At 56.6% G+C, this 24,205-nt stretch overlaps 1 protein-coding gene across 4 annotated transcripts in view; it reads right to left on the bottom strand.

The window, feature by feature from the left end:
* Positions 1-2,388: 2,388 nt before the first annotated feature.
* The window catches only part of GRM4 (glutamate metabotropic receptor 4), a 34,412-nt gene continuing 12,595 nt past the window's right edge, over positions 2,389-24,205 (bottom strand). For 3 of the 4 annotated variants that reach the window (XM_054294025.1, XM_054294026.1, XM_054294027.1), the window contains exons 3-11: positions 23,752-23,968; positions 17,482-17,617; positions 15,199-15,353; positions 14,704-14,844; positions 11,241-11,441; positions 10,396-10,532; positions 9,010-9,945; positions 4,326-4,572; positions 2,389-2,946 (exon numbers count right to left, since the gene is read on the bottom strand). In XM_054294025.1, coding sequence (XP_054150000.1) covers positions 2,897-2,946; positions 4,326-4,572; positions 9,010-9,945; positions 10,396-10,532; positions 11,241-11,441; positions 14,704-14,844; positions 15,199-15,353; positions 17,482-17,617; positions 23,752-23,968 — 2,220 coding nt within the window. In that variant the 3' untranslated portion in view covers positions 2,389-2,896. The remainder of the gene's footprint in view (positions 2,947-4,325; positions 4,573-9,009; positions 9,946-10,395; positions 10,533-11,240; positions 11,442-14,703; positions 14,845-15,198; positions 15,354-17,481; positions 17,618-23,751; positions 23,969-24,205) is intronic. The other variant, XM_054294028.1, reaches the window with a different exon arrangement.

Raw genomic sequence — 24,205 nt, 5'->3', positions numbered from 1 at the left:
GGGGAGAAGCCCTCAGACACACAACTCGTGCCTCCATCCGTGGCTGCAGACCCAGGGATTGCTCCAAAGGGAGCTCCAAAGGCTCCACATCTGCTGCAACTTCCCCAGGCTGCTGTCACCTCCCTCCACTGTCCCCTCAGAGGCATTTCCCACCTTCCAGCAGCACTGAGGGGCTCATCACAGCTCCTCCAATGCTTTGGAGCAGAGAAACCAACTCCAGTTTGTTCCCAGAGCTGCTCCTGCACCGTGGATGGAGCCACAGCAGCTCTGAGCCCGAGTCCCACCTTGCTCCGAGCACTACTCTGCTCTCCTGGGGTGAAAATGGGTGGAAATGGGTGAAAATGGGTCCTTGGGGCTCTCCTGGTGGGAGAGGAGCTGAATGGATGAAACCCTGCCCCCCTGTCCTGTCCAAACCATTCTCTGCTCTAACCCTGCTCTCCCCATCCCTTCCTCCAGGTTTCCTCCCCAGGGAGGATCAGGAGATCTCTCCAAGCCCAGAGGGGCTGATTTCCCCCAAGACACAGGAAGGGAGGCAAGAGGTGGCAGGCAGGGTGGAGAATTCACAGGGAAATTATCTTGTTTTTCCATTTCCCATCGAGCTGGCCTAATTATGCCACCGAAGTCTGTAATTTGCCTCTCACAGAAGAGAGTTAATGACTGGTTCCAGGCTGCTGCTGCTCCAGGCGGGGGCACAGCTCCCACTGCAGCCCCCAGCTGTGCCCTGGGACCCCGAAAATTCCTGTTTGTCCCCGGAGAAGGGAGCTCAGGAGGGGAGCTGGCCATTGGGAGCAGCAGCCAAGGACAACAGAAAGTTCCAGGAGGGAGGAAGAGACACGGGCAGGGCATGGAGGGAGCTGGCACCAGCCCAGGTTTTTTCCTCACCGCTCCTCAAAGTCTCAGGAAAAAAGTGAAAAATCTGCAGGTCAAGCACTCGGGGAACTCAGGCAATTATCGTTGTTTAAATTCAACAGCCCTTCACAGAAATAAGAGGAAAATCACACAAGGGCTTTTAAAGCTCTGAGGGAGGTGAGGAGGAGGAGGAACGATGGCAACAATTTCCAGATACCTCATTTAAAAAAAAAAATACCCAAAATACCCAAAACTAGAAATGTGATATCCAGGAATCAGGATCCACTCTGCTCTTCTCCCCAAAAACATGAAGCAAAGCAGAAAAGCAGAATGTGGATCCTCACAGGCCCCTCCTGCAGCATCCACGGCAGAGCCTGGCTGGATCCCCATCCACCTCCACGGCTCACAGGCTGCTCCCTTTTAATTAACTCCTCATCATCAAAGAGGTGCTTGGAATTAAACAGGATAAAACCAACCAGCTGTGCTGGGAGGTCACTGGAATGGTTTGGGGTGACAAAAATGGGGCATCTCTGCAGGGTTTGGAGCACCCCCTCACAGGCACGGCGAGGGGAGGCAGGTGGAGGCTGGAATTAAGCCAGAATCTGCCTTTCCACTCATTATCAGGCAGAATTCAGGGCGAGAGCTGCTGGTGACACCCTGAGAGCAGAATCCTGAGGCGGGAGCTGCAGCAGAGCCATCAGCTCGGGTTTCCTCAGAGCCCTCTGAGCCAGGCAGGGCCTCACATCCCGCCCGACAGTGATGGATGCGCCGGGAGCCGAGCAGTTTTTCCTCCTGAGAAGCTCTTTTGACAAGTATGATCTTATCAAAGCTCCCAGCTTTTCATTACGCTGCTTTATTCCTCCTTTTTTAACTCCTGCCTTCAAGCCAGGCTCCGTCCTCGGTGCGTTTCCCTCTGGCACCAATTCCTGGCTCCTGTGGGGCTCAGGTGCCCCCCAAACAGCCCAGGGGGAGAGCAGAGCTGGGATTAACACACAAACAGCTCTGGAAATGTGCAAAATACAGGGCTGACATCACACAGACTCAGAGAGGGGGAAATAGCAGCATTTTGGGGTGGGGGAACAGGCACAAAGGGACAGGGAGCCACCCCAGCACCCCATCCCAGGCCAGGTCCAGCTCCAGCATTTATTGGGCTTTTTATTGAAACAAAGCCTGTCCAGAAGCTTTGGGCTATATATATTATTGGGCTTTTTATTGAAACAAAGCTTTCCACCAAAACCTCCCCTGGCACCTCCTGAAACCAAGTCACCAAGAGACAGCAAACGCCGAGTGCAAAACCAGGGTCTTTTATTAGAAATTCTCCTCGTATAAAAATGATCATGCTCTACACAGTCATCGAATAATTCATAAACATCCAGGCACTGAACTTTGTTTTTTTGTGTGTTTTTGTTTTTTGACTGGTCAGTACATAAAGCAGACATATTTCAATCCATATGGTCATCACATACATTAAGGAACCACCTATAGAAATCAGCACTTTGAACACAGTCTAGGTTTTATTTTATTTTATTTTGCTGACTGTTTTTTTTTAAATGTAAATTTTAAGTATTTTTATTTATTTTTCCTTTTTGCAACATATAGAATTTGGTAGGATATGGGGGGTAGAGAGTGAAGAGGGACGGAGGAAGACAGGAACGAAAGAAAAAGGAGGATTAAAAAAAATAAAAAGAGAAAACAGAAGGTTCTGCACAACCACAAACAATCTCACAAATTCCAGAAAAGGGAAAATGTTGGGGCTCTTATTTTTTTTTTCCTCTTTTTTTGGCCAAAATACAGGAAAAAACAAAACCCAAAGACTTGCTGAAGTCCGTGCCCTCTTTCCCGTGCTCCGTCCCCCTCTGTGGGAGCCATGCATCGCCACCGTGGGCGCTGGAAGAGTTTTTGTGTTTCTTTATGGATTTTTTTTGCTGCTGTTGATGGCGCTTTCCCCCAGGATTCTGCCCTGGGGTGTGTCCCCTGGCTGCCACCTGCCTGTGCTGTGGTGCTGTCCCTGCCAGGCCCAGCTCCCTCCTGTTTGCTGCTCCTGGAGCTAAATGGCGTGGTTGCTGTAGCTGACGTAGGTCTGCTTGGTGGCCAGTGCTGGAAGGAGACACAGAGCTCACGTGGGTCATCAGCAGAGCCACCTTCCCCTCCTGGCTCCTGTCCCACCCCCCGACCCAGCCATCATGCCAGGAGATGCCAGCAGGGATGTGAGAGTGTTTGCTCAGGGATCTGGGCAGTGCTGGCACTTGGGGTCCTTCCCCGAGCCCCACAGCAGCTGTGGGTGCTCCTCAAGGACACTTCACCCCAAAAACAGCCCCCAGGATGTGCTGTGAGCAGTGGGAATGTGGTCTGAGGCTCCTGTCCACCTCCCACAGCCATCTCCTACAGACAGACCCGGAGGTGCTGCACCTTCCCAAAGCTCAGCTCGTCCCAGCCAGCCCGGCACAAATCGTGGGGTCCCAGAGGGTTTTGGGGTCCCACAACCCTGGTCCCCACTCCACAGCAGCAGGGCACAAAATCCACCACCCTGGCTGTCCCCTCATGCACAGGGTGCCACAGGGACACAACCCTGCTGCCACCCCCAGCTTCCCCAGCCCTCAGATGCACCAGGAGAGGAGGCAGCGATGGCTCCAAAGCCACCACACGTCCCAGGGTGGCACTGGGGGCACAGCAAAAGCCACAGAGCAATGAACTCCCCCAGTCCCTGCAGAGCTGTGCCACTGCCCTCGGTGGGGACAATGCTCTGCCAATGTCCCCATGAGGTCCCCAGGTAGCACAGGGTCATCAGGCACAGGGACACCCTCCAGCCAAGGGCACGGGCAGGTGCTGGCACAGATGGCACAGCCTGGGACACCCTGAGCAGCACTAAGGTGTCCCCACAGGGAGGGGACACCGGCAGCTCACAGTGCCTGGCTGGCAGTGGAACCTTGCTGCAGGTCTCCAACTGGTGTTCCCAGATAACAATTAGATAGAGCAGAAGGAATTGGAGCTGACAGAGCTATTTGTTAGCCGCGATGTTTTCCTAGCTGATCTGCCCGTATCAAAGCCCCGTGAATTATTTATTCTGTTGTTTATTTAAGGCTACGTGACCCGGCAGTGACAGAGTGAAAAATGTCCCCTCGGTGCCACGCTGACGTCCCCTGCGCCTCACACCCCCAGCACAAGAAGAGAAAACGAGGAGGAATCAGCCCTTTGCACCCCAAAGCTGCCCCAGAGCCCTGTGCCAGGGAAGTGCCAAGCTCTCCTCTCCCACAGTTTGCAGCTCCCTGCAGTGCCCATTCCCTCCTGGGCACCACAGGAGCTGCCAGTCCTGCTCAGTGCCAGCTCCCCCAGCCCTCTGGAGCCAGGGGTGTGCAGATGGAGCTCAGCTCTCCCCATTCCCATGATCTCTCCCATTCCCCATTTATGATCTCTCCCCATCCCCATTTATGATCTCTCCCCATTCCCATTTATGATCCCTGCAGGAGCCACCTCACCTTGCGTCTCCAGGTTCTCGCAGAGCTCCGACTTGGCCTCTCCGTTGGGGCGGAACCCTCCCTTCTGGGAGAACTTGTTGGACATGGTGGCCGCTGTCACCACGGCCTTGAGGCTCCTCTTGCGCTTGGGGACGTTCTGCTCCGGGTGGAAGAGGATGATGTACACCTTGGGCATGTAGAGCATGCCCAGGGACACCGAGGCACTCAGACTCACCGAGATGGTCAGCGTCGTGGTCTGGATGTACATCTGCAAGACACAAGGCCACCAAGCTGAGAGCCCAAAGCCCCTGTGGGATCCAAAAGGGAAAGGAGGAAATGGGGAAACGAGGGAAAGCTGGGGTTAAATGAAAGGAGTGGGGAGGCAGTGCTGGAATGGTGTTCAAGGTGAGGTATGATGCTCCAGCAGCCTCAGGGCAGGAGCTGCAAGGCACAGCAAGGACACCTGGTCCCAGGGCTCGCCCCACTGCCCTTCTCCCTCCAACAGGTAATTCCCATTCCCCAGCTGACTCCTGGGCTCTTGTCATGTCAGTCACATATTACACACCGACGCTGCCTTTTCGCAGTCAAAACTAATTTCACGCTCACTGTCCAGGACTAACAGTGACAGATGTTTTGCAAAATGAAAGCCCATTAATCTGACTGTAGAATAATCCATTTTTCTATGGAGAGCAGTTTGGCAGGCTCCTCTCAAGCCGGGGCATCTGAAGCAGGCGGCAACTGGAAGCAGAGACCCCCTCTCTCTGCCCATCCCACCTCTTGGGGAGGCCAGGAGGACAGGTCCTTGCTCCGTGGGCATCCCTGCTCTGCCAGCATCTGGCTCCTTCTTTCCAGCATCCCCTTCTCCACCAGGCTCTGGGGATGAGCAGGGAGGGGGCTCTGGGTCTCCAGATGCCTTTGCACACACCTGTGTGCAGGTCACCCTCAAGGCTTTAAAAGGAGCCTTAAAGCCGTTCCTGAACTGCAATATCCAGGTGTTCCCCAAGTGGGATTTCATGCCCTCTGAGGAGACAGCACCTGGAGGAGCCAGGGAAGCCTGGGGGCTGCAGCAGCAGCCAGAGCAGGGTCCCCATGTCCCCAGGGGCACACCTGAGGGTTTCTGAAGAGAAAAGGTGATGGAGAGCACCCGCGAGGCAGAGGCTCTGCACAGCTCCCAAGAGTGAGAGCTGGTGGGACACAGCATCTCCAGGACCCACAAGTCCCACTTGTGACCCTGTAATGCCAACCAGCACCTGGCCCAGAGCCCAGAGCGTTCAGACTCAGCCCTGGAGGGAAAATGCCACCAAGCTGGTTCTGAGTCAACTGAAAAACTTCGGTTTGTCCCCAGAATAAAACCTCCTGCTGTCACACGCGCCGGTTTGTTTGTTCCACCTTCTCTCTCTAGGCAGTTTTTGGAAATAAAAATGTCATTTCATCAAGCAAAGTCAAAACACATCTCTGTGCCAGAATATGTGCGCTCTTTTATTTCTTCCTTTTTTTTTTTTATCTACTCCAACTCTCCAGACTCTGCCATGGGCATCCTGGACCAGCCAGGAATGAGGGAAGCACTGAGAGCCCAACTCCAGGCACCCCAAGCCCTGCCTGGGAACCAGCACAGCGTGACCCTGGTGGGGCACAGCTCAGCTCAGCACCCTCACCTCCTCGGCCAACCCAGCCATTTCCATATTTTGTGTCTCTGCAGCGAGTCCCCCATCCCTGTGCCTTGGGGGCGTTTCAGCGAGGAGGGAGGGAGCAGCTGAGCCAAGCTGAGCTGAGCTGAGCCAAGCTGAGCCAAGCTCAGATGTCTCCCTGAATGCTCCCCCCTTGCTCCTGGGCCAGTTCTCCCATTGCTACCAGGGATCCCCTGTGCTGAGACCCCCCGGCCCCAGCTCCCCACCCCACTCTCTGCCTCCTGCAGCACTTTTGGGGTCTCACAGGGCCACTGTGGCAACCTCTCCCCCATTATCCGTTTGCAGGAAGCGTTTCCTGCCCACTCCAGCCCCCGCAGCCGCGTCTCGCCAAGCAAACCCCTCACCAGCTCAGACAGGAATATTTTTAGCCTGGAGCCTCCACAGAGCCGTGCAGCTCTGCTCAGTTAACCTCTTGCCACTGCAAAAAAATGACCATTTCTCACAGTTTTACTTCCCACTCTCTTAATTGGCTTCCAGCCCAGGACCTCGTTTTGCCCCTCCGTTAGCGACGCTGGAGCTTCCTCCGGAGCCCTGGGAGTGTGAGCTGTGCTCATTGAGCAAGTTCCAGCTCCTGCTGCCTCCAGGGCTGGATCAAAGAGCCCAGGCAGCCCTGGCTCAGGGCGATGATGCTGAGGGACAGCAGTAACCCCAAATGACCCCACAGCAGCCCCCAGATCTGTGCTCTGTTCAGCTTTGGGTGAGCTCATCCTGCCCAAGGCAGCAGCCCAGGCTTGAGGCACAGCCCAGGCTTGTGCCTGTCCCACAGCAAATCCCTGCATGAATGGGAAGCTGCCCCCACTCTAAATCCACACCTGGCCCCACTCCAAGGGGTTTTGCACCGTGGTGGGTGCTGGGGAAGGGCAAACCTGCTCAGCATTCTGAACACCACAGGACAGTCCCTTCTCACTCCTTCCCTTCTCTCTTTTCCCCGGCTAAAAGCGAATGTGATAAACAGGGAAGCAGACAATGACTCCACTGTTCTGCTGCCACCTTATCAGTGCAGGAAATTGTCTCTTTCTTCAGATGCTCTGTTATTGCTATTCCTGTAATCCGCCGGGATCGGCGGGGATGAGAGGCTCTGCTCAGAAAAGGCTTGGGGGACTTGTTACAATAATGTGCCACCTCCATGCAAAGCTGTGGGCACGAGGTAAAGCAAATAAAAGTAGAAATGGGGATTGTAATCCAACTCCTCCACACCACGAGGAAGCCTTTGCTGCAGCCCTGCAGCCTCAGCTGAGGTCAGGGCAGAAGTGCCAGGGGTTCATGGGTGTGGGTTTGCCCTGTGGCATCCTCAGGGCTTCAGCCATGAGGGAACAGCCCAGATAACATTCCTGGATTTCCTGTTCCCAAGGGTGCAGAAGCTCCACAGAGCCCAGGAGGCCCTCAGTCCCAGCAGCAGTGGGGTGAAGGGGATGGGATTCCTCCCCACAGTGAGCTGGGGGTGCCCCTGGAGCATCCCCAGAGCACCACGGGGGTGATGCCAACACCAGTGCCCCCAGCTGCCACCCTCAAAGCCAAACCCTCTGTGCAGGCTGCGTAACAGCTCCTTCTCCACCTTTTTCTCCCCAAGAGTGCAAACCAACAACTAAAGCACTGAGGGAGACCCCAGTCACCTGCTGCTCCCTCCAGCCTCATCTGAGCACATCCATCATCCCTCAGCTGTGGCGCAGGGACACTCAGAGCCCATTCCCACAGCCTGGGGACACTCAGAGCCCATTCCCACAGCCTGGGGACAACTCAGAGCCCATTCCTACAGCCTGGGGACACTCAGAGCCCATTCCCACAGCCTGGGGACACTCAGAGCCCATTCCCACACTGGTAGAGCAGAACTCCAGCCTGGAATCCCCAAGCCCCTCGAGGGTTGGCTCAGCAGGCTCGAGGCAGGGCCAGGCTGAGAGACAGAGCTCCGCGTCCGAGGGGAGTTGGGAACATCACTTTTTCCGCCTCTAATCAGCTTGTTAGCAGCCTAATAACAGAGCAGGCCTGAGCATTACAACCCCCAACGAGAGGCACAGCCTATTGTGGAGCTGCTGCCTGACAGGCAGCGTTCAGCAGCCCTAAATTATCCCGTGACAAGCTGCAGTGAAGAGGTGAGCAACCTTGCGCATAATCTACAATCATTATCATTTCCATCTTTATTACCCACAGTATGCCAAGCACATTAAGGAGGCTTTCAGGGAGCTTTTGTTTTGCAATAATTTCTTTAAAAACCTGCTTTCTTGTTAGTATCTCCCCTGCCATCTCATCAAAATGGAAATGCTGCAAAAGGCTCCATTTATTTCCTTTAATTCTCCTTCACACTTCCAGCCAGAGAAGGCCTGGTGGGACTTTATGGTTGAGCCAAGGTCAGAGGTGGCTGGGCAGACTCAGCCTCCTCGAGGGATGTGGATGCTCTGAGAAGAGATGCTCCAGGGCACGACCAACTCAGCAAAAGCTCCCTCAGCAAACCTTTGCAACAGGTGTGTCCTAAAGCCATGGTGTCAGCAGCATGGGGACACACTGGGGGGATCCAGAGAGGAATCCGGGTGCTGGGACATCCCAGGGATTTCCAGGGAACAGCAGCTCCAAGGTTTGTTCATCAGAGCAGCGCTGGGCTGGCAGGCGGGAGCTGTTTGCGTTCGACAGAAACACGACAATTCCTGTTTTGGCTGGCAGGCGAAGGGATTTGGGTCTCATTCATGAGATTTTTATTCTTTGTTCTTAATCCCTCGCACTTGAGCACGGAGCCTCATCCAGGCTGGCCTCGGTCCCATGAGAACTCAGCACTGGGAACTGGGGCCAGCTGGGCAGCACCAGGTCCCTTTCCATGCAGAAATTGTGCCCATGACACCCTGGACCTGCCCTGGGGGCTCATCCTCCCCCGGCCCACGAGGGGCAGTGGGGCCAACATGGAAAACTTCCCACCCTAATTCCCAAGCTGACCACGCTGCAGGGAAGTTCTCCTCTTGCTCAAGACACCACAGCCTCTCCCAGCCCTGCACACCAGACACCAGCCAGGCTCTCCCTTCCCCCCTTACCTTTTCCGCCGACTGCGACGTCCCAAAAAATATCGGGATGAAGGCTAACCACACAATGCAAGTCGTGTACATGGTGAACCCAATGGGCTTGGCTTCGTTAAAGGTCTCCGGGACCCCGCGGGTCTTAATGGCATACACAGTGCAGGTGACCATGAGGAGCATGCTGTACCCGAGCAAACAGATGAGGGACAGGTCCGAAATGTCACATTTGAGGATGCCCCGGGCAAAGTGGGGGTTTGTAGTCCGCTGGTCCTCGTAGTCAATGACAGAGTGGGACGGGTCCACGATGAACCAGATGCAGACGCCGACGAGCTGCAGGGAGATGAGGCTGAAGGTGATGACCAGCTGCGAGGCGGGGCTGATGAAGCGCGGGGCGCTCACCGACTTCTTGCCCTGCTCGAAGATGCGGTAGATGCGGTTGGTCTTGGTGAGCAGCGCGGCATAGCTGATGCTCATGCCCAGCCCCAGGAAGATGCGGCGCAGCGAGCAGGTGCTGAGGTCGGGCTCGGCGATCATCAGGAAGGTGGTGGCGTAGCACAGGAAGATGCCCGTGAGCAGGACGTAGCTGAGCTCCCGCCCCGACGCCTTGACGATGGGCGTGTCGTTGTAGCGCACGAAGGTGATCACCACGAACAGCGTGGCGATGATGCCCACGATGGCGATGAACACGGGCACCACGGCCCAGGGCGAGCTCCACTCCAGCTTGATGATGGGGATGGGCGTGCAGCTGGTGTGGTTCTCATTGGGCCGCTCGTTGAAGTGGCAGCGCTTGCAGTGGAACTCATCCAGTTGGTACTGGTAGCCATCGCAGCGCTCGCAGTGCCAGCAGCAGGGGATGCCCTTCACCAGCTTCTTCCTCTCTCCTGGCTTGCAGGGCAGGCTGCAGATGGAGCTGGGCTGCTGGCTCCCGCCCCCCGGCCACAGCATGTTCTCCACCTGTGGGGTAGATGGCACCAGCCATGCTGAGGGCACTGTGGGCACCTGCTGGGCACGTCTGGGCACAGGGAATGCCCTGTGCTGCTTGGATGTGGACCCTCAACCCATCAGCACATCCCAAAAAGGGTCCCAGCCCAGCCTGGCATGGGGCCAGAGAGGCAGTGAAGCTCTCCATTGGCCTTTTGGGAACATTCAATAACAGCAACTCAAAATTAATCCCCTATATCCCTGAGGAAGCCCCATCTGCTCTGGTCTGGCTCCTGTCTCCTGTCCCACACCCAGAGTCCCTAGGGTGTGGTCACACGTGCTGAAGCACAGGTGTGTACCTGGGGGACACCTTCCCCTCTGCCCCCACACCTTTGGCTGCCTGGCTTTGCTCCCAGGGGCTCCCAGACTCTCCGTGGTGAGAAAAGAAACCTGCAGGACCTTCCCCTTGGGCCAAGCCCTTACCTTGAGGTGCAGGTGGTCTGTCCACTGCCCGATGACTTTGTACTCAGGGGTGGAGTTCCTGATCTGGTACTGGTAGATGTCATAACGCCCTGGAGCATCTCCATTCTCATTGAATGTGACAGGAGTCCCAGCAATGCCTGTGGGAAAGGGGGAGCTCAGCACCCACAGCACCCCCAGCACCCCCACCCTGCTCCCTGGGGTCCAGGGGGGCTCTGGATTGATGCTCCCCCCTTGCTGCTTCTTCTAAGGAAGGGGTAAAAGCAGCTTTAAAAGCTAAATCAAGTGAATTCTGGAGATAAACGCTAATGAAAGGAAGGAAGAGAAGAATCAAGAGGGGAAAATAAATAAAAGAGACACTGTGGAGGAGATCAGAGGGTGGAGATAAATAGAAATAATAAGGGGACCAGACAGAAAATGTTTATTAAGGAGAAAGGGCAGAGGAAAAGATGGGATTCCAGAGGAGATCTGAGACAGACAAGGGCAGAGCAGCAGGAGGCAGTGGGACCTGTGCCAGCTGAGAGGGAGGAGCTGGCAGGGGGAGAGGCTGGGCAGGACAGAGGGTGAGGGCAGGGTGAGGGCAGGGTGAGGGCAGAACGGCAGGTGAGGGCAGGGCAGCAGGTGAGGGCAGGATTGCTGCCGGATTTACGCTCCAAAGGCTCTCAGGAGATGTGGAAGCTCAGACCTCCTCACCTGCTGATCTGCCACCCTCCCTCCACGCTGCACTCACAGGGCAGCAGCTGCCAGATGGTACCACCAATAAACTGTGGGTGCTGCTGTGTCACCCACACTGGGGACAAGCAGAGACCCCAGGGCCGCCCCTGCCACCGCCCCAGGGCACAGCAGACCTGAGAAGTTGACGTTGCGGATGTACTTGAGCAGCTCCACGCCGTCCACGGGGTCCATGCGGGGGCACAGCCCCACCTTGCCGGGGCACAGGTTCTTGTGCATGTTGTGCAGGGCGTGTCCCATGGCGTAGACGGCGTCGATGACGAACTGCACCTTCCCCTCCTGCTCGTACGAGGAGTCCTGGCCGATCCTCTCCCGGTCTGCGGGGACAGGGGAAGGGGGTTCCACCTCCTGTGCCCCAGCCATGCCCGCCAGGATGTGTCTGCTGCACCAAAACCCTTGCAAACGAGCCCACCCTGGAGTGGAGCAGCTGGAAATTCCAACCCCACTCCCAAACCTGCACACGCAGCCAAGGAGCATTCCCTGGGGAGCACCCAGCCAACCTCCTCGTTGGGAGGTTCTGGAAATGTGGGTGCTGCAGCCTGCTGTGCTTCCAAGAGCCCTGGGGATGTCACGCCCCTGTGCCATGGGACATTCCTGAACTCCCAGATCCCCAACAGGATGCAGGCTGGGCTGTGACCAACATCCCACCCTCACCCCTGCATGTTTCATCCCTCCCTCATCTCCCGGGAGTTTCCAGCAGCTCAGGCTCCAGCAGTGGTGCCAAGGACCGCCCAGGATGCATCCATCACTGCCTGCCTGTCCCCATCTCACTCCCAAAGCCTCCTGTCACCGCACTCCCCTCGTCACCCCTGCCACCCCCCTGCCTTGCTGACCCCACAGCCTCCCAGGCTGGCAGGATCCTGCAGGGATCTGGCAATTACCAGTGACAGCTGCCTTCCCCCCTGTCAGAACCGCCCCTAATGGGACCACAAACATGTTAATCACTTAGCAGGAGACACCGATTAACGCAGCACGCTGTTAATTACAGCTAAGAGAGCGTCTCCCAAGGGGCACCGCTATGGAGAGCCTTGGCCTCTGCCCCTCCATCCCTGCCCCAGGCATGGCCAGGCATCCTGCCAGGCCTCCAGTGGGAGGGAGGGCTTGTCAGGGAGCCGAGGGCACCACCTCCCTCCTCTGGAGAGGCGCCACATCCTAGAAAGCCACGCCAGGGCGCCCAAAATTAACTCCAGCTCCACCACGCAGGGAAGCGCCCTGATGCGAGGTGGGACTCACAGGGACTGCAGGGAACCAAACACTGTGTGCTGACATTCCTTCCCTGCTGTGGGGGACTGGGATGATCTCCAGTGAGAGGGGACGGCCCTGTGAGCTGTGCTGGAGGTCCCTGTGCCGGGACCTGTGCCACTGACATGACACTAAAGCGAACTGATAAGGAGCTGACCGACAGGAAAAGATGATATCGGGGAGGTGAATTCATAGCCCATCCTTCAAAGTTATAAAAACGCTTTTGGAATGTGGAGATTACTCATGCAAAGCCCGGCAGGTGATCCCTCCTTCCACATTATTGACAGGAGCCATTAATCTTCTCCCTCAACTTCAGGCCCTTCCCCATATTCATCTCCAAAGGCGCAGACAGGCCACTCTGTCTTGTCAAGATAATTACCCATTAAAAGAAGAGCTGTAATAGACTGTCCAGGGAGCTGAGCCCACGGGGATGTCACAGCCCTGCCACCATCCCCAGCGCTGTGCTGCCCAGGGCACACACAGGACCTGGGGCTTGTCCTTACAGCTCCTCAGCTTCCCTCAGTCACCTCAATCCTGCACGCATCCCAAAATCCAACCACCGCAACAGCACAGGCTGTGGAGGTTGCATTTTCATCCCTGTGCCAAGGCTGAGCAGTGCAGATAAGGAGCCATCCCTGGGGCTGTCCCTCTGTCTGTCAGCACCTTGCCCCCGGCCCCAGCTGCTTTTTTCCAGACGGGAATTAGGCCGGTGCACACAGGGGCAATGTGGAGCAGACAGACGATGCTTGTTCCCAACCTGGAGACAATAAATCTCTGCCAAGCTCCAATAGACGAGGGCCACGGAAGGGAGGTGACCTGCTGATTATAATAGCAGGGTCGTGCATCGTTCTACAGGGCTGGTAATTAATTTTCAAGAGCGTGACGAGGCTCGGCGGCCCCCTCGGAGGAGGGATGCAGCTCTTGCCCAGCGGTGGATGAGACGGGATCGGAATCAATTCCCAGCACACCACTGGTGCTGCCTTTTGGCAGGACTTAATCAAAATCACTCCCAGCACATCTGTGGGCAGCTGGGGATGGAGAATCTCCAAATTTTGTGGGTGCTGGTGGTAGCACCCAGCGCCCCTTGCCATGTTTTTGGGCTGGGTGAGCCCATCCAGGAGCAGGGACGGTCCCTCCATGTGGGAGGCTTGTGGCAAACATCTGATGGGTGCTAGGGCTGGTTCCAGGGGCAATCATCAGGAATTCCCTCAGCTCAGCCTTCCTCCCAGCCCTCCCATCCAGGAAAGGGAGCCAGGAGCTGTCTGGTTCAGAGTGGGATCCTTCAGTTTGGTTTTTGGGGTGCAGTAAACTAGCCAAGCTGGCATCTCTTAGCCATGTTGTGCTCTACCCAAACCTGAGGGAAACAGCCCCAAACTGGGCATTTGCATCAGCCCAGCAAGGCAGGAGCTCGTGGATCTGCAGGGGCAGGTGATTTGCTTCACCAGGCGTTAGCTCCCTGCTCTATCTGCCAAGCAATCACTCGGGAGATGGTTTATTTGCTGACAAATTCCGATGATTTACAGACAGCTCCTAGGACATTTGCCACATCGTAGTTTCAGCTGCTTCCACTGACACCATGGCCCTGAAATATCGCCTGTTTAAAAGCTACATCACGGTGGGGATGAGGAGATCAGCGCTCACAGGGCCTGCTCATGCATCTCCTGGGGCCAAGGGTTCCCTGATGCTCTGGAGAAGGATGAGGAGTTCTTGGCTACCCAAGGCCATGGCCACAAGCCAGTTTCCTGGCGTGCCCTTGCTGCTTGCTCAGCTCCCACCCACCCAGATCATCAGCTGAACCCTTGGGGAATGCCTGCAAGGACAGGGATGTGGAAGCACCATCTCACTCATCCTCAGTGGTGAAAGCAGGGGGAAAAACAAAACCTTCACCACCCAGCTTCGCAGGCACAGCCAGGTCCCTCTGTCTGATGGCTTCCAAGACATCCCTCCCAAGGGGACAAAGGGACATGCCAATGTCCCCAAGCCCTGCCACGTCGCAGCCCGCGAGCCACGGCGCCGTCATCTGTCTTCAGGCGGTGCCAGGCAGGCAGTAAATCTCTCCCATCTCTCAGTAAACATGTCACCTCCCCGAGCCTCCAACCATCACCTGACAGCAGCGCTGTCAGCAAGACAGATCCCCGGCTGCCTTGTTTACTGCACCAGTCCCCAAAGCCTCTTTTGGCTGGAAATGACTCAAAATGCACACTGGGGCTTGAGGAAGGAATTAGGAACCTGAAATAGGGATCCCCACCAGGATCAGGAAAACTCCATGCTCATGAGCAGAACCACACACCCCCCTTGTGAGCCCCCAGCCTCCCAGAGCAGCCCCCCAGCTCTCACTGGTGCATTTCTTGATGCTGCTGCCCTTCCTCAGCGCGTGCCGGCTCAGCTTGCAGTGGAAATTCTCCTCCCAGAACTCGGCAAACCAGATGTTCCTGCGGTTGTTGTCCAGGGTCCTGCTGGAGAAGTAGCGGTCGAAACCTGCCCGGGGAGAAAGGGGATGGAGGGGATAAATGCCAGGGATGACAGGGAGATGCATCACACACTCGTGAGCAATGGGGACACATCAGAGCGTGGTGGGATTGTGTCCAAAGCGTCACTTGTGCTGAGATGCAAGTGGAAAGTCCACTCAGGGAAGATCCTCTGCAAAGCAGAGACTTTCTGGGACTCTGAGAGGAACAAGAAATGCCTCTCTAGGTACGTTGGTGATAAAGGGAGAGTGGGGAAAACATGGCATGTGGAAAATAAGGAGGTGACTGGTGGGCAGACCAGGAGGCCTTTAAAGTCCACAGTGGTTTCATAGCCAAAACCTGCAGTTCAGGAGAGCAATCTCACCTCTGACTGAGACCCTCTTGGGCAGGATGGTGACAGAGCCCTCGGCCACCTCCTCCAGGTGCAGGACGGGGGCAATTTTGGAGCCCCAGCTGTCCGAGCCCATCCAGATGAAGTGCCCCGTCTGGTTCGCCCTCTTGGCCGCCTCCAGCACCCTTCTGTGGAGAGAAGCAGCAGAGGCTGGGCCACCAGCTCCTTGTCTGGCCTCAGGGCAGTGGGGACACAGTGCTGGCGGCATCTCCTGCTCCGGACACAACCCGGTGTACACGAGCACACGAAATCCCGCGGTGCCACTCAGCTCCCACACCCTCTGTCCTCCCAGCCCGGGCACACAGGCTGCTTCTCTCACTTCATTTGCATATTTGCTGACTGGTAATTGAATTTCCCCTTAATTACCCAACATTAAGGAAGGAAAAGAATCAGGTTATGCCGCAGCAGGCAGGGAAAGCAGCAGCGTGGAGAGCACATGCTCCCAGCATGGATAGACCTGGAAGAGGAGCAGCCAGTGCTGCCAGTGCCCAGCATGGAGCTAAACTGGGCTCTGCTGGGCTCAACTGGGCTAAACTGGGCTCTGCTGGGCTAAACTGGGCTCTGTTGGGCGCAGCTGTGAGCAGAGATGCCATCGGTCTTGCTGAGCATCCCTCCTGGTGCCAGATACTCCTCCAGTGCCAGCCAGGCCAGGATCTCGTTGTGAGGATGGGAACAGCGCCGTTCCTGCATCTGACCCTGTGGGCTCTGTCCCCCAGGGCTCGCTGTCCCCTCGGGGGCTCCTGTGGGTCCCCAGCCGTGTGGGAGCAGGGCCCAGGGCAGCTCCATCTCCCCGTGCAGAGCCAAGGCAGGTTGTGACTCAGCCCCCACGTCGGAGCTGATCATTTCAAGTCCAGATGGTGTTTGAAACGTGCAATAAGGGAAAAAAGCCCATAGAAATCCAGCAGAGTGCAGAGATGGGAAGAGGCAGGCGTGCAGTGGGAGCCGTGCAGGCTGCTCCAAGCTCACCCTGGGCTGCTCTGGGCACATCCATCCCCAGGACAGCCACAGCCCCTGTCCCACTCTGTGACAGCAGCACCTCCAGCTGCCCCTGCTCCCTGTGCAGGGCAGGATCTCCCCAGGGCAAAACAAAGAAATTCCCATGGGAACTGATCCAGGCAAGAATTCCAGCTACAGCCTTCCCAGTCTGTCCTTCCCATCGTCCAGGCTCCACAATGCAGGGTCAGGATCATGGAGAACCCCACTCCCGGGCTCAAGGAGGCTGCAGAACCCCCTGCCCAGAGCTGCAATCCCATCTGGATGTTTCCAGAGCCCCAATAACAGGGCCTGCCATTTATCCTGCAAGGTAAATCCCTTTTCCCTCTCACCCGCACCCGATGTCAGCTCCACAGACATTTCTATTAAGGAAGGAAAAAAGAAACTGGGAGAGTTTGCACATCTGATGTAAACTGATTTAAACTTGCAGTTTACCCATATTTACATAATGTTTGCTGATTAATAAATTAGACACTTAGGAAATCAGGGGTAGCTCCATGTGAATCATTCTGCTCCATAAACAACAGAGCTGCAGCCACCGCTTCGCCTGCAGAGCAGCTCATCACCCTGAGTGCGGCCACGTCCCCGGCCCTGCTGGGCACTGAGTGCTGGGGAGGTCCCCAAAAGGTCCCTCAAAGGTCCCCCAGATCTGTTCCTCTGCCACGCTGGGGCTGGGGCTGCTCTGCAAAGCAGAACCAGTGCCTGGGTCCTGCCGTGGCCAGCTGGGAGCAGCCTCAGTGTGGTGTGAGCAGCAGCTCATGATATCCAGGGCTGCCAAAACTGATGGGAAGAGGGATTTTCCTCTGCTGGCTCTGTGTGGCTGTGGTTGGATGGCAGCCATGCGCCAGGTGACAGCTCTGAGTGGGTCCCCACTGCAGACATTCCCTGCCACCCACACAGTGCATCCTGTCCCCACTGCAACTGCAGACACATCCCAGTGCATCCTGTCCCACTGCAGACACATCCCAGTGCATCCCAGTGCATCCTGTCCCACTGCAGGCACATCCCAGTCCATCCTGTCCCACTGCAGACACATCCCAGTCCATCCCAGTGCATCCTGTCCCACTGCAGACACATCCCAGTGCATCCTGTCCCCAATGCAGGCACACCCCAGTGCATCCTGTCCCCACTGCAGACACATCCCAGTGCATCCCAGTGCATCCTGTCCCCACTGCAACTGCAGACACATCCCAGTGCATCTTGTCCCACTGCAGGCACATCCCAGTCCATCCCAGTGAATCCCTGCCCAGAGCCCCTGCACACCTGATGTCGTCCTCGTTGGCGAAGATGATGACGGCGCGGGCGTGCGAGGTCTCCAGGAGCCGGCGGATGATCTTGTCAAACTCCCCCGGCTTGGGCTCCCTCGGGATCTTCACGGACTGGGCCACGCAGACCCCGCCTGTGGCAGAGAGAGCCCTGGCACTGAGGCACGCCACGAGTCCCTGTCCCCTGGGGATGGCCCCTCTCACCATCCAGGGCTCTCAGCCCAACAGGCCAAGCTGGGGCTCTCCAGCACTCCCACTGAGGGGCTGAGCACTTCACCACCTCCTGGCCACCACCCAACCCTCTGGGACATGTCCCCCAGCCCTGCCCTGAGCCCTCCTCTCACAGGTCACTGCCTTCACCCCTCCTCTTCCCCCAGCTCAGCCCTTCTGTACCACTTTCCCTCCCACCCTGTACCTCCGCAGCTCCTCTCTGCCTCCCACCCGCTCCTCTGGTATCTGTCACCTTCAGCCACCACCACATTACACTCCAGATGTCCCCAGGACAGACACACAGTCCATCCCAGCAGCTCAATGAGGATTTTCCAGCCATTTCCAAGCACCAGCCCCTCCCAAGCTCAGGGTTTGCAAAGGGTTCTGCACACAGAATGGTCAAACCCTGGCAGAACCACCCCATGGGAAGAGCAGACAAGCCCTTCACCACCGAGCAGCCAGGCCCTGCAGAAGGGTTTGTTCCCATCCCTGTGGCACTGGCCAAGTTCCAGACCAGCTTTCCAAGGAGCCAATCCAAAAGCAGGTAATTAAAATTAAAAGAGACAATTGGAAGAGCCCCCACACTTCACTGCTGGGCTCCCAACATCCAGCTCCAAAAAGCCAGAGCCCTCCTGCTCCTGCATTTCTGCAGATGCCAATAAAGAGAGAGATGGGAGAGAGAATTAAACATTGTGGGACCTTCTGGATGTAATTGATGGGCTCAATTTGCATAGTAAATGACACGGCTGATGCCTCCTGCCACTAACAGATCGCAGCTCAAGCAAAGGTCAGCATAATTACCACTGTGGCTGGGAGAGACTCCCAGAGCAGGGCCCTGGAGAGGAGCAGGACAGGGCAGGGTGGGGACAGGCTCCAGAGGACTTCACTGCCTCCTGGGGCTGCAGGAAAACGGGGAAAATTTGGCCTCTTTCAGCCAAAATCCAAGAGAAGGGCGATGTGCTGGGTGCTGAGCAGGCAGGGAGAGCTACAGGGATGGGGCACAGCATCCCCCACCTGGCTGGGGCTTTCCAGGGGTTTTTTGGGGGTTTGTTTTCCTGTGGTAAGAAATTGGGCCAATTTGCTGCTTGTTTCCCATATGGGGAGCCAGATGGATGGAGAGGAGGGAGTTGGATAAACAGACAGATCAGCCAGGCGAGGCGGGCAGCAGCCGGCAGCGCCAGCAGGACAGGAACGTCCCAGCCTGGGGACACTCAGCCTGGCCACCACAGAGCCCCCAGCCAGGCCAGGGTGTCACAGCACACTGCCAAGGGCCACCAGGCAGCTTAATTACAGTTTCCATGGCAATCAGTGGAGAAAATCCAACAAAAGCAGCAGTTTGCAAACACTGAGAGCCTTCCAAAAGCCCTGGCACGGCCAGGCAGGAGCGTGCACACAAGAGTGGCAGCTGGGGACTGGCACAGGCACACACCTGAGTGCCACCAGCCTCTTGTGCTAGGGAACATCTCCCTGCACACGTGGCAGAGGAGATGGAACCATAAATAAACGAGAGGTTAAATTGATGGCAGTTCAGAAATGACCGTGATGTTACTCGGCTGCTTCGTTAAATCAAACTAACGAGGAACACAGCTCCTCCAGGTGACAGCCTGCAGGGCCAGGGAGCCCCTGCTTCCCACAGCAGATGCTGGCAATGTTTTCATCGCCTTAATTAATGAAAATGTAATCACCAACAGCAAGAAGTCCAGGGTGTCAGGGGGGCAGCGGCTGCGTGGTTTGGGAAGGGGATTTGCCCAGTGATGCTCCCACTGTCTTTGCACAAAAATCCATTTAGACAAAACACTCCTCTAAAGCCAGAAATCAAAGTGAGGGGTGGCAGCAATGGTGAGGAGGTGACCACTCTCCCTTCTCCAGCAGGATGGCACAGCATTCTCCCTGACTTGGGACAAGGGGTGATGCTGGGCGAAGGCAGCAGCTGAGGCATAGGGACCCCTCTCCTCCTCCCCCAGCTTGAGAAAGGACCAAAGAGGAGCAGGAATATTGGGGATGGGGGGGAACACCCCACAGGCAGCTGCTGGAGGCAGTTTGGGGTCAGGAAGTTGGAGGATGCTCAGATGAGATCCCATGAGTTTCATCACTGGTGCCACAGGACACGGGGCAAAAAACAGCCTGCAAAACCCAGCCTGAGGCCACTTCAAACCTCCCCTTCCCAGCTGCCTGTGCCATCCTCCATCCCTCCAGTCCTCCCCCGGGGCTGCAGGGACTCTCCTGGGAACTCCTGTTGTCAAACGCGGGTCAGGGTTTAATCTCCGCCATTAAAGCTCGGTGGGAGCGCAGCCACTCCGGCTTCCCCTCTTGATTGCCGGTGCTTAATTAGCTCCTGGCTCAGGGGGTTCTGCCAGCAGAGCCTGCCAAGCTTGCAGCAAGCAGGGACCTGGCTCAGGGGGTAAAGCAGGGATGGGCTCAGCCGTGCAGATGTGGATGTTGGATGTTCCCCCCACCCTGGGCAGTCCTGGGCACCCCAGGGAGGGATCAGCCCAGCAGTGATGGCATTCCCACCCCCAGCTCCCCTCCTAACTCCAGCCTTCCCATGAAATTCTGATTCACTGGGAGCGGTTCACTGCTCCCCTGCCCCAGGACTCATTGTCTGTGTCACTTCAAAGCCTCCAGGAAGCAAACGATCACAGAAGAAGCCATCAGGCCATCTCTACTGCAGACCGAAATGCTGAGCTCAAAGCTCCTGCCTCAAGATTTGGGAGTGGCTTTTTGGGGGCGACCTCCTGGTGCAGCCACCGCGAGTAATGAGCCCGGCTGGAACCAGAGAGAGACAGCCAGGGATGTCACATGGGGATGAGCAAACGCATCACAAATGTACATCAGGCTCCTCACTAGAAATATGGAAAACTTAGTGAAGGATGAAACAACAGAGGGGAGGAAACGGCAGCAAAATTGATCCAGGTACGTGACTAAGGAGTTGGGCTGGGAATATTCCCCTCTTCCCAGACCCAAGGTGTGGCACAGGCCAGCTCCATTACACAGACATCCATCCCAGCCCTCATCTCCAAGGGCTTGGAGACAGCAGAGACCTCAACAACGCAGAGCCAGAGGGTCCTGGGTGGGTCTGAGCACCAAAGTGATGCCACAGGTCAGGGGCATGGGGAAATGCTGGACAGGGGGGCTGGAGGTGAGGACACCAGGGACACCCCAATGCTGTCCCTGCCATCCAGCTGACAGCCACTGCCAGTGCAGGATGCTCTGGGGGAGTAGGATGGATACTGGGAGCAGCACGCACTCAAAACACTTTAAAATGGCCGAAGAAAACACATCCTTTGCAGACTGAACATCTCTGCAATGCTAAAAACCCGAAAAGCAGCGCTCTGGTGAATAAGGACTCTCCAGCCACCAGCACAGCCACCAGCAACCACCAGGGGCCAACAGCTCCATCACCAGAGCGACCGCAAACACGGATAAAGATAAAAAGATAAATGAATAAAGATGTAACAGCCACCCAGGTCAGTGTGCTGTGGTAGCCCAGGGCCAGCCCCAGCTGCAAGAATAACCCATCTCCAGGGCGAGTTTCCTCCCCGCATCGCTGTCGGAGGTCGCTTTGTGCCTCAAGCAGAGCCGCTTTCCACCGCGCTGCGAAGCTTCAACGCGAGGCTCTGCTAAAAATTGAAACTGAAGGTCAAGTTGATAATGCATCAGAAAGCAAACAGCTTGAGTGCGAGCTGCTAACGACAGCAATGAGCATTATTGCCTGATGGAAATAAAACCCGACTCTGAAGGCTCGGGCTCGGCATGAGAAATGAAGCAGAGCGCTGTGGGGAGGAGAGCGGGAGCTGCTCACCCTGAGCCGGGTGGGTGAGGGACCCCCGGGCAGAGCCAGTGTGGGGGGCTGGGAACAGGGCTGGGGTTGTTCCCCTGGCATAAACACCCCCATGGGGAATCTCCAGCACTTGACAGAGCCTGGCACAGGCCAGACCCTCGCTCAGCTGGCAGCCCCGTCCGTCCCTCTGACAGACCCCTGGGAGCTGTGACAAATCACAGGGTCCTTTAGGCTGCTGGAGAAATGGAACTGAGAGCCAGGAATATCCCAGAGGTCCTTCACCCCCCACCTCCCAATGGCTCTGTGCTTGTGTAAAGGTGTCTGGTGCCAGCAGAGCCCTTTGCACAGGGGGAGACAGAGAGGTGAAGTGGGCAGAGCCTGCTCTTCCTCCAGCCTGGCATTGCCACCACAGATGGCATGGCTTGGGGGGGTTAAATACATAAAATAAAGCAGAAAAAAAAGAAAAAGCACATTTTTGGTCCAGCCTCACCATTATTCATGTCTGTGGCTCTATTTCCATGGGCAAAGCAGCGTGGCTGATGCCCCACACTCTCTCCCAAGGGAGATGCTCCAGGGAGCAGCTCAGAGCCCATCCAGGGCCCACAGACAGCTCCCACAAATCTCCACATTCCTGCAGCATGTCAGGGCTGCAGCATCACCGCTGGCTCCACACGGGCTGCCCTCACACTGCAGGCACCGTGGAAATCTGCTTTTTGATAACTAAATTATCACTAATGCACATAATCGCCAGGTTATGTGGATACCCAAATTACAGGACTGCAGCAGCCCCGGATTAACACGTGGCTGCTCTGGCTCCCTGTGCACTCCTTTACTCTGCAATTACGCTGTCAGATCGTTAACATCTGGCTAGAGGAGCTCGTGGTAACCACAGGTACCTCAAAGGAGAGGAGCTCACGCCGCAGCAGGACCGCCAGTCACAACCACCACGCCTTGCTGGTGCTTAGTGGAAGAGGAGCGTGGGTTTGAATCTGTGCAGACCCTCAGCTGTCCCACAGATCCCCTGGGGGGGCTGCAGCCATGGGTGGGGCAGCAGAGCATCCCCAGCCCCTCCCCAAACCTGCCAGCACAGCCCCTTCGCACCTGCAGCCCCACACATCCCCTGCAGCCACCGCTCCAGAGCATCCCCACGCGCTGCTCCTCGAGAAGCCACAGCCCCGTGAAAAATATTCCACTTCTCAAGTGAGAATCCTGAAGAGCAGCTCCCGGGCTGGATCCCCAGATGGGTTCCTCTGCATGCTAAAAGCACAGCCGGCTCCGGTGCCAGGGCGCGCGCGCGACAGACGGAATTAACGCCGCTCCTATTTATAGGTCTTTGATTAGGAGCTCGTCACCTCCAAGTTTTTATTCCCTTTATCCATTTATAAGGCCATAACGCAGTTTGACTGGCTCTGGATAGGCCGGTGTCCCACCGACTTTGCCAGAACCTAATGTGCCATTCAGACACACTTAAGCCTGTAATAAGCAGCAGCCTGCGCCCTGCAGGGGTTTAACTGTCTCAAAAAACACCCTTTAGCTCCCATCCCACCCCATGCTGGGGGGCTGAGGTGATGCCAGAGCCAGGAGGGACCCCAGTGCTGTGCCAGCCCCTCCGTGGGGTCCCTGGGCCCCTCTGGTTTGTGGTAGCAGCACCCACAGCAGCCATTCCCAGGGCTCCTCACCCATCCTGGGGTTGGTGTTCAGCTCCCCACAAGCTCCTGTGCTGCTCCCAAGGCTGCTAATCCCCCCTAAGCATCCCAGAGCTCCCGTCAGCAAAACGCTTTCTGCCTCCAGACAAATCCTCCCAAAGAGTTTTGCTGAGCACGGACTTTCTGCCTGTCCAAAGCCCATGGACAAATTAAAGCACCTGTCCTGGGGGATAATTCCACTAAAATTGGGCGCAGCTCGTGCTGGTGCCAACTTGATTTTCTGTTAAAACCTGGGAGTATTTGTAAAAACCTTGTCTTCTGGAAGGCGCCCAGCGCCGTGGCTCAGGCACAGAGGGAGGGGTGAGACCAGCTCGGCAGAGCTGGGGAGCAAAGAGTGGGATCTGGAGATGCTTCCCCAAAGCAGCCTGCAGGGCTGGAGGCAGCCCAGGATTGCTGGTCCCAAGCCTTGCTGTAAAACCTGGATCCTTGTTTGGGCAGCCCCAAAACCCACATTGCTCCAGGGCCATCCCCCAAAGCACAGCATCCGTCCCAGCTCAGCCCAAGGAACCCAACCAGACACATCCCTCCATCCCATCCTTTTCTCCTCCCGTCTCAGGAGAGATGCACTCACCATCCTCCCTGGACTTCTGGATGAAGGCCTCCACCCCGCTTTCACCGTAGCTGCCCTCAGAGGCCAAGGTGGAGACGTAATTCCACTTGAGGGCTTTGACAATGTCCACCATGGCCTGGGCCTGGTAGGTGTCCGAGGGGACGACGCGCGAGAAGAAGTCGTAGCGGCTGTTGTCGCTCAGGTCCGGCGCCGTGGAGGCGTAGCTGATCTGGGGGATCTGGGATGGAGGAGGCAAAGGCACAGAATCAGGGCAGGGAGGTGATGATCTCCGCCCCACAGCCGTGCCCACAGTCCCAAAGCCTTGCTCTGGAGCAGAGAACTGAGGATGAGCACGGGCTAGGTGGAGCATGTGCCACCATCAGGTGCTCCAGGGGACATCGGGGCTTGGGGAACACCTGCAGCTCAGGAACACCCAGCAGGACCCCAAAAGGGTTTCTGGAGAATCCAGTGTGGG

The sequence above is a fragment of the Melozone crissalis genome, unplaced genomic scaffold, assembly GCF_028551555.1.
Source record: "Melozone crissalis strain CALT ecotype California unplaced genomic scaffold, PUWL_Pcris_2 ptg000198l_1, whole genome shotgun sequence".
Classification (NCBI taxonomy): domain Eukaryota; kingdom Metazoa; phylum Chordata; class Aves; order Passeriformes; family Passerellidae; genus Melozone; species Melozone crissalis.
The sequence above is the reverse complement of the archived record's forward strand: the minus strand, read 5'-3'. Positions and strand labels throughout refer to the sequence as shown.